The 10,000-nt window shown below is 51.3% G+C and overlaps 1 protein-coding gene across 14 annotated transcripts in view; it reads left to right on the top strand.

The window, feature by feature from the left end:
- myo18ab (myosin XVIIIA b) overlaps positions 1 to 6,702 on the top strand; it is a 162,198-nt gene extending 155,496 nt beyond the window's left edge. For 8 of the 14 annotated variants that reach the window (XM_072456328.1, XM_072456263.1, XM_072456246.1 and 5 more), the window contains 2 exons: positions 3,548 to 4,950; positions 5,477 to 5,603. In XM_072456328.1, the coding sequence (XP_072312429.1) occupies positions 3,548 to 4,946 (1,399 nt within the window). In that variant the 3' untranslated portion in view covers positions 4,947 to 4,950; positions 5,477 to 5,603. Of the gene's footprint in view, positions 1 to 3,547; positions 4,951 to 5,476 lie in introns of all 14 variants that reach the window. The other 6 variants (XM_072456319.1, XM_072456302.1, XM_072456288.1 and 3 more) reach the window with 2 other exon arrangements.
- The last annotated feature ends 3,298 nt before the right edge of the window (positions 6,703 to 10,000 follow it).

Raw genomic sequence — 10,000 nt, 5'->3', positions numbered from 1 at the left:
CTGGTCCAGTCCAACCCTGTCGTCCCCTCTTCACATCTGTGGCGACGTTTCAGTGTCATTTCAAACCCATTCCTCTCGCCCCCGCCCCCTTCGCCGCCCCCTTCGCTGCTCACTGTTGCCTGTAATGGAAAAAGAAAACGCAGCCTGACACAGGAGGAGTGCAGGGGAGAGCAGGCGAGCGCTGGAGAGCAGGGGAGCGCTGGAGAGCAGGGGAGCGCTGGAGAGCAGGGGAGCGCTGGAGAGCAGGGGAGCGCTGGAGAGCAGGGGAGCGCTGGAGCGGCAAAGAAACAGACCAAGCACAAAACAGAGTCCATGGCTCATCGTCCAACTCGACAAAAGAGTGAATTTTAAAAGGGCAAAGTTCATTTAGAATGAAACGTTAGCGTGTTAATGACGTGTTAATGATGTGTTAATGACGTGTTAATGACGTGTTTAACTGTGGAAGGAGCAGATGAAGTACTTTAGCCTCTGTGAGGCTGAAGTATTTTATTATTAAAAAAATCTAAATATGCAACAAAAATAAGCAACAGCAATAATAATAATGATAATTAAAGCCGCAGGCGACAATGATCGGCCCTCGCCACGCCGCCACCGCCACGCCGCAAGAGGAGGGGGCGCTAACGCGCCCCAATTGTCCTTTTATTACGCCTACTGCTGAATCTCTGACTCTGTCACATCTTCTCCCCTTTGTTTTACCATCAAAAAGCAATTTTATTTTGAATTATTGGCAAAATGTTGAATAAAAATGTGAATAACTTTTGATGGTCCACCCCTGATGATGAGTCTCACCAAATTTCAGGTTAATAGGGCTAACGCCCCTGGGAGGAGTTTGTGAAAGTCTAAAGTGTAAACATGTTCTGGCGATTTCCCCATTGGAATAACATGGGAGGTTTCGGTCATCGCTACGGCAACGCCATAACAATTATGACATGGGTCTCATTGACTTTTTTGATCAGGATGCCAAAATTGAGTTGTGTGTCAAATTTCATATAATTTCGCAAAACTAAACATTTAACCTCCATATAAAATCTGTAGGGGGCGCTGTGGTGCCAAATTAATGTATTTCACTTCAAGTAGGTTTAGGGCAAAGAGTTTAACAACTGATTCTAATTTGACGCAATTCGGACTTTATTTGCGCAAACGGCAGAAATTTTAAATATGGGAGATTTCTGAAATTCTAGCTACAGTTTGCGGCTTCGCCGCACAGAGACCGTGAGAGGTATCAATGTAATTTGGATAACTTTTGATGTTCCACTCCTCAGTAGCATTTTCACCAAATTTCAGCTTTTTAGGGCCAACGCCCTGGGAGGAGTTTGTAAAAGTACGACGTTTGGAAAAACTCCCAAGTCATAATTAGCCATTTTTGAACCAATATGGCCGACATTTGGTTGGGCGGACGGCGTTGCCGTAATAATATTTTTTACTTCTCTTGTCACCATCTTCCTCTGCGCCAAATTTCATGATTCTACGATCAGATTTTTTTTGGGTCATTTCCCATCTCTCAATGCATTTTTGGTACATTTGGGGGCGCTGACGCGCCATTTTTTTAATTTTAGAAAAAGGAAATAGCCAGAATGTAGAGAGGCACGATTTTTAGAGGTGTGCTAATTTTTGTGACTTTTCGTCAATGTTCACTGGGTGAAAAATAGGGGGGTTGGTCCCGAGAAGAAGAAGAAAGAAAGAAAGAATAATATTCCGATGCGAAAACAATGTTTCCCATTTTTCAAATATCATGAACTATACATTTTCGGAAAGCGCTCGCGCTTTCTTACCTCATGGTGTGGTCACTGACGGGTACTTTCGTTAATTTTGAGTGGGCTCCGCCCACTTTGTGTTTTTGGCCCTCTAAACAGTAATAATGTTAAATTTTTGCATTACATGCTTATATGCACGGAACATGCAAGAGATGGGGAACGTATTCATGAGCTACTTAGCGCAAATGAGTGCTTTATATGGGGATATGTAAAGTGCTCGTTTAGTGCGAACTTTTGCACGGGCTTCGCCCGTTTCCAACGGTAATGTTCCATTTTCCTACAACTAATTAGTATGCACGGGGCGATGCATGAGTGAAGGAGTGCGTTAGTGAGTGTTTGGAAGTGGGCGCACTACGTGCGCACTTTCGCAGCCGTGCTTCGCACGGCCTTACAAGACTAATAGGCCTCTCGCAGCTTGTGTCGCTCGGGCCTAATAATAATATTTTTAGCAAAAACAATATAGCCGTTTCCACTACAACAAATTATACATCGTTTGAAAGCTCTAAGCCTTCCCCATGCTGTCATGGGGTGGAATCATCATTACGAGCGCTTACGCGCTCGTCACTCCCTATTCCGTCGGGATGCCCCGCCCACTCCCCATAGACTTCCATTGATTTGAGCAGATACAAGCATGGCCCATGCCTGTGGCATGGATTCTCGCGTACGGGACGATGCCAGGAGGGTTTTTGGAGGAATGCAGCGCTTCGCGCTGCTGTTGTCAACAATGAGTGAATGGGCTACGCCCATTCACTCATTGTTGACTATTTCTGTCATAGCAGGAGTAAGTATGCATGATCCATGCCTTCGGCATGGGCTAGTTCACTGTACTTGCCAGGGGCGACGGGGCACCAAACATGCGGGCTCCGCCTTCGGCAGCGTTGCAATAGGCCCTCCGCCCTGCTGGGGCTCGGGCCTAATAATGATAATGATATTTGTTTGTGATGTTTGTGATGTTTGTGATGTTTGTGATGTTTGTAATGTTTGTAATGTTTGTAATGTTTGTAATGTTTGTGATGTTTGTGATGTTTGTGATGTTTATGACAGTTTTTGGGTCGAGTCCTCGATCGTCTGGAGTTTTGTTTCATCCAAAAGTATTTTAAAGCAAATACTAAACTCCTTGTACTCTGATACAAATACAAATACACACTACGTACACTTCACTTTGGACTAGATACTTCTGTCTCTGAGTGTAGGACCAGGAGGAAGCAGCTTAAGAGCGGCTTGTATCTGCTCTAACATCAGACTTTCTTATTCCTCTTTAGTTTCTCTGGTTTCCTCTAAATCCTCCCTCCATCCTCTCACCTGCCCCGCCCCACTCCTCCCTCCATCCTCTCACCTGCCCCGCCCCACTCCTCCCTCCATCCTCTCACCTGCCCCGCCCCACTCCTCCCTCCATCCTCTCACCTGCCCCGCCCCACTCCTCCCTCCATCCTCTCACCTGCCCCGCCCCACTACTCCCTCCATCCTCTCACCTGCCCCGCCCCACTCTTCCCTCCATCCTCTCACCTGCCCCGCCCCACTCCTCCCTCCATCCTCTCACCTGCCCCGCCCCACTCCTCCCTCTATCATATCACCTGCCCCGCCCCACTCCTCCCTCCATCATATCACCTGCCCCGCCCCACTCCTCCCTCCATCCTCTCACCTGCCCCGCCCCACTCCTCCCTCCATCCTCTCACCTGCCCCGCCCCACTCCTCCCTCTATCATATCACCTGCCCCGCCCCACTCCTCCCTCCATCCTCTCTCGCTCCATTCTCTTCATCCTTTGTGCTTCTCCTGCTTCTTTTCTTCGTAGATTCGCCGCTAACGTAGACGCTAAAGACTGGAAAGAGGGTAAGGACTGGAAGGAGGCCAACAAGGAAGTCAAAGACCCGGAGACGCCGGCGCCGCGCTCCGTTTCCGTCATGAGTTCGCTGAGCTACAGGAAACGCGCCAACGTGGACTCCAAAGGCGACGCCCTATTCAGCACGCTCAAGGAAGGCGCGGACAACGACGCGCTTTCCTTCAAGTCCAAGTCCAAAGGCTTGGACCTGTACGACGAGCGTTATTCTATCGGCTCGAGGAGAAAGCCGCAAGTCGCTGATGACGCGCAGTCGGCAATCTCCAGGAAAGGGATGGACAGCAGGTGGGGCGACTTCGACAACGAATCGACCGTCTCGTACAACGCTCCGAGTCAGGCGTCGACGCGATTGGGTTTCAGTCCCGAAGACGACGCCAAATCGACGATCAGCTTAGGTCTGTCGAGTCCGTTGGCGCGAAGGAAAGCGGCTTCGAGACTGGACGACCGGAGAACGAGCCCTTGTTACAGCAGAAGGTCTTTAGCTCGTAGCCCCGGCAGCGCCAGCCGCGCCGATTCGCTCGGTCGCAGCTGCCAACTGAGCGAATTCGACGTGGACTTTGACGACGGCAAAAGCGCGGCGCGTACGGAACGGTCGGGTTTCAGTCCGCTGTCTTCGACCGGGCGCAGCGTGTCGATGCCGCCGCCGCAAGGGAGATCGTCCACGCTCGAAAACGCCAACGAGACGGCGGACATCAAACCGGTGAGTCATCGGAACTACCTCGACCCGGATCTGGAAAAGGCGATAAACGAAGTGCTCAGCTTCAAACCCATAACGTTCAAGAGGCGGAGTCTGGAAGATTCCGAGGAGGAGGCGGTGAAGGCTGCGGACGCCGATGCGAGGAGCGTCAACGGAGAAGCGCGACCCAAAAGCGGTCTGCGGAGGTCGGCGTCCGCGGTCGACTGCAACAGGGCGTCGCGTTGCTCCAGCAGCGCCAGCGGCCGGCGACGAAGCAAAAGCAAAAACAAGGGAAAGAAGAAGAAACGCAGCAACAGCTCAGAGTCGGACGATTCGGACGACGGGAGGAGGCGCTTCAAGAAGCGCTCCAAGAAGTCCAAGAAGAAGTCCAAAAAACGTGACTCCTCGTCCTCCTCGTCCTCGTCTAGTTCGTCCGATTCCGAGTCCGACTCCGATTCGAGCTCGGGCGCGTCCACGATCTCGTATAGAAGCGCGAGCAGCGTCAAAAAGAGACCCAATCGCAGGTCGTCGAGTCCGGAGGAGGAGGAGCGAGGAGGAGGCGGCGAGGAGGGAAACGAGTCGCCAGCCCCGCCCGTAAACAAGAAGGACGACAAGAAGAGGAAGAAGAAGGTGGACAGCGTCATGATGAAGTATCTGTTCCGACCGGACAGCGACTGAGGCAGTAGGTGGCGCCCCGGAGCGAAGCATGGTGTGGTTCTAACCCAAGGCGTGCGGAGAACGTGGGCGTGGCCTTACCTGGGCGTGGCCTAACGTGTGTTCACTTGCTCGTTTTGGAGTGTTGCATGAAAAAGATGACTGAATATTCGCTCTTTGTGTTGAGTTTGTTCAATGCTCGATTTGTTTGTCACGTTTGGTTTGGTTTGAATCACGTTTCATGAAGTCAAAGAACAAAAACGATGCTTCAAAGTGAGAAAAAGGCAAATTCATGCTTTTTGAGGACTTTTTCCTTCAAACGGTCTTGTTTTGACCTTCTATAGGTTCAACACCAGTTTGATCTTTTCCATATTTTAGTCAAATCAAAACAAGATGATGTTTTTTATGTGCGATTCTTTATTTGCTGCAAACTCATGAGCTCACGGTCGAACTGAGCACGCCAGCGCCACCTACAGTTTGGATTTCATGACCACGCCTCTTTTCACCGCTCCTTTCGCCCAAACTTCTAACGCTCTTTTTGCTTTCTGCCGCAGCCCGACCGGCGGACGGCGTTTCCTGTTCGACCGCTCCGACGAGGACGAGGACGAGGAGGCGGGTTCTCTCTACCCCCGATACAAACGTGGCGGCGGCGGTTATCTGAGAGAAGAGGACGAAGAGCGCCAGGAGACCGCCGCGTAGCTCGCCAACGCTCGCCAACGCACGGACAGTTTTACCAAAGCGGAAACCGTCGCTGCCGTTTCCTCTCCGCATGGGCCTCGGGAAGGGCAGGTCTCCATGGAAACGCGGAACATGTATTTGACTAATTTATATTTGTGTCGTACGCTTCGTTACCCGACTTACTTTGCTTTTTTTACCCTGAACGTGATGCGGGACGTTTGCTTTGAGTCGGGTCGATGCGTTTGAAGTTTTAGAAACACTAGAAGAACAAGCAAAACCAAGGAGCAAATGACGGGGAAGGTTTTGTGGTTTTTCTGACATTTTGGTTTGATTTAGTCGTGATTTAGTCGGATTAAAACACAAAGCTGTGGATAAAAGAACGTCGTCTGCAAAGAACCAAACGTCTGCTGTGTTTTTGTGGAAACTCCGGAAGCTTCCGCCCGACGCTCGTCCACGAGGGCTCGACAGGGTCAAAATCTGGTGATAATAAGGCTCTAAATATGACTCACCATGAGCCGAGCTGAGGCTCTGAGGAACGAGTCAGAGTTTGGTTTTATTGCAAATTTAAGCATTTGAGAACGTTTTTTGACAAACTATTGGCTTTAAATTTGTGGATTTTGCCATTTTCGGTGCCTGGTCTCGACCCGCCCCTCGACCCGCCCCTCACGGTCTCGACCCGCCCCTCGACCCGCCCCTCACGGTCTCGACCCGCCCCTCGACCCGCCCCTCACGGTCTCGACCCGCCCCTCGATCCGCCCCTCACGGTCTCGACGGTCTTCCTCTGTCTTCAGGGGGACGTCCAGGTAGCTTTTGCACCATGACAACACGAGATGCCAAAGTAAAACGACTCAAAAACATGTTCAAAGAAGTACAAAAAAGTACACAATGTGAGTACTTTAGGACGCTGAATGTTGTGTTGGGTCTGAAGTATTCCGACACTTGAGCGTGAGTTACCCGCGGCGACCAGCAGGTGGCACGTTTCGCCGGGATCGTGGACGTTTTCCCGCCGATAATGACGCGTTTTGTTTGGACTGATTTTATTTCGTGCCAGTTTTAGTAGGTTTTCTAAAACATGATCTTTTCCCAGAAAGTAACGTTAAATACTGAAGTACTGCATTTCTCTCGGTGGAAACCTTCACTGTTGTCATAGTTACGCCGTTTCCACCAGAAACACAGTCTCTGCTTTATTCCTTCACTTTTCACTCGTCCACATTAGAATTGACCCTCGACGCAAGAAACACGTTCATCACAATCATAAATCTTGTATTCTTTGGACAGTCGGCGCTCTCTGTGTCCACAGGGGGCGCTGTGGGCATGTCCGCGTCCACAGAGGACGCTGTGGGCATGTCTGTGTCCACAGGGGGCGCTGTGGGCATGTCCGCGTCCACAGAGGACGCTGTGGGCATGTCTGTGTCCACAGGGGGCGCTGTGGGCATGTCCGCGTCCACAGAGGACGCTGTGGGCATGTCTGTGTCCACAGGGGGCGCTGTGGGCATGTCCGCGTCCACAGGGGGCGCTGTGGGCATGTCTGTGTCCACAGGGGGCGCTGTGGGCATGTCCGCGTCCACAGGGGGCGCTGTGGGCATCTCTGTGTCCACAGGGGGCGCTGTGGGCATCTCTGTGTCCACAGGGGGCACTGTGGGCATGGCGGCGTCCACAGGGGGCGCTGTGGGCATGTCTGTGTCCACAGGGGGCGCTGTGGGCATGTCCGCGTCCACAGGGGGCGCTGTGGGCATCTCTGTGTCCACAGGGGGCGCTGTGGGCATCTCTGTGTCCACAGGGGGCACTGTGGGCATGGCGGCGTCCACAGGGGGCGCTGTGGACATCTCTGTGTCCACAGGGGGCGCTGTGGGCATGGCGGCGTCCACAGGGGGCGCTGTGGGCATGGCGGGGCGTCCACAGGGGGCGCTCTGGGCATGGCGGCGTCCACAGGGGGCGCTGTGGGCATCTCTGTGTCCACAGGGGGCGCTGTGGGCATCTCCGCGTCCACAGGGGGCGCTGTGGGCATCTCTGTGTCCACAGGGGGCGCTGTGGACATGGCGGCGTCCACAGGGGGCGCTGTGGGCATCTCCACGTCCACAGGGGGCGCTGTGGGCATGGCGGCGTCCACAGGGGGCGCTGTGGGCATCTCTGTGTCCACAGGGGGCGCTGTGGACATGGCGGCGTCAACAGGGGGCGCTGTGGGCATCTTTGTGTCCACAGGGGGCGCTGTGGGCATGGCGGCGTCCACAGGGGGCGCTGTGGGCATCTCCGCGTCCACAGGGGGCGCTGTGGGCATCTTTGTGTCCACAGGGGGCGCTGTGGGCATGGCGGCGTCCACAGGGGGCGCTGTGGGCATCTCCGCGTCCACAGGGGGCGCTGTGGGCATCTCCGCGTCCACAGGGGGCGCTGTGGGCATCTTTGTGTCCACAGGGGGCGCTGTGGACATCTTTGTGTCCACAGGGGGCGCTGTGGACATCTTTGTGTCCACAGGGGGCGCTGTGGACATCTTTGTGTCCACATCTTTGTGTCCACAGGGGGCGCTGTGGACATCTTTGTGTCCACAGGGGGCGCTGTGGACATCTTTGTGTCCACAGGGGGCGCTGTGGACATGGCGGCGTGTTTCATGTCCAGAGTCAAACGCAGAAGAAAAAGACGGGAATTCAAAAGTGTTCAAATCCACTTTTATATTAAATTATAGTTTTAGTTGATTTTTTGTTTGATTTAAAGTTGGATTTGTCTGAAAACACAAAGTTAAAGGTGCTGGTTTCCATGGAGACGCCGTCGCTTTTCTTCCGCAGTCTGGCATTAAAGGGCGTGTCGTGGATTAAGCGACGTCGTGATCTGCAGTTACGGTTCACGTTACGGCGAATATCAGATCCTACTCGATACTAGACCCAAGTATCGACCTAAATACTCGTTTGAACAAGTATCGATACCGAAAAAGTGCCATAAACGGGACAAAACGAGACCTTTTCTGGACAAAAAGCGACGTTTTGTGAAGAAAAAAAGTGTTTTGTGCAGAAAACGTCACGATCTGCGACGCTTTCGACCGGAACGTTCTTTTACGCCGTTTTTCAGCTCGATGTTGTGATTGAAATACACGCTCCAGACGCCGCTCCACTGATCTGACCCGCTTTAATGCCACACTGCAGGGCTTTCCAGGCACTAAAGACGAGGGAGAAAAGTGCAAATCTCAACGACAATAAGACGTCATTTTGATCTTTTCTTCAAGTTTTTTTTAAATTATTTTATGATTTTTACAAAAACTGGACTTTTTCAAACAGTTTTTAACCCGAGGAACATTTTAACACGGCCGCAATGTCCGCGGGTCCACGTCCAAACGCCTTTTATGCATGTGTGAGGGCGGGACTCTGGAGGCTGTGGGCGGGACTCTGTGGCTGTGGGCGTGGCTCTGTGGCTGTGGGCGTGGCTCTGTGGCTCTGGGCGTGGCTCTGTGGCTCTGGGCGTGGCTCTGTGGCTGTGGGCGTGGCTCTGGGCGTGGCTCTGTGGCTCTGGGCGTGGCTCTGGGCGTGGCTCGGTGGCTCTGGGCGTGGCTCTGGGCGTGGCTCTGGGCGTGGCTCTGGGCGTGGCTCTGTGGCTATGTGGCTCTGGGCGTGGCTCTGTGGCTCTGGGCGTGGCTCTGTGGCTCTGGGCGTGGCTCTGGGCGTGGCTGTGTTGCATGTGCGTCTGTCGGTTGGAACTCTATGCAGTCGCGGGGATTCGAGCGGGTCAGACATGGAGCAAACGCAGTATTTCTTTGTTTCTTTTGGCGATGGAACAAAGCGACGTCTCGTTATGAATTTTGCATTAAACTTTAATATATTGTAAATATAAAAAATAAACGGTGATTGTTTTAGAACGACTGGACTCTGTGTGAATACTGCAGTTTTCTGTGTACAAGTACTTCATAACGCTCATTGTATTTGTTTATATTCACTTCATACATGAAAATTACAATAAAATGACAAAGTTTGAGGATCAAACGGGGTCAAAGGTCAAAACATGATCAGTCATATTTATAATAATGATATTACAAATGAAATATAACGATCAAGACAAAAAATGACAAAGCAAATAAAATGATGATAAAAAGTAACATTTTAGTCCAAAGTTTCACATATTTGTCAAAAACATGATTTTTCTTTATTATATTTATGATTCGTTTATCAATTAAATCATCAATTAACCAAGTGAATAATTGATCTTTTAATCAACCAATATTTTCAGAAATAGTTTGTGTTTTTCTGATGAATAATGTGATGTTTATGTCGATGACTTTTTATTATTTTTATAGATTTATATTTAATGATCATGATTTATATTTCCTGAACAAACATGTTAATGACGTGTTTTCAGGGGAATTTGAGTTTTATAAGGTCAGAGGGCGTTTGGTGGGAGGAGCTTCAGATGAGGCATTA

This window comes from Eucyclogobius newberryi, unplaced genomic scaffold (genome assembly GCF_026437365.1).
Source record: "Eucyclogobius newberryi isolate DKJ021-1_F unplaced genomic scaffold, fEucNew1.0.hap1 SCAF_10, whole genome shotgun sequence".
Lineage (NCBI taxonomy): Eukaryota > Metazoa > Chordata > Actinopteri > Gobiiformes > Gobiidae > Eucyclogobius > Eucyclogobius newberryi.
Note: the sequence above shows the minus strand (reverse complement) of the source record. Positions and strands in the feature narration are given on the sequence as shown.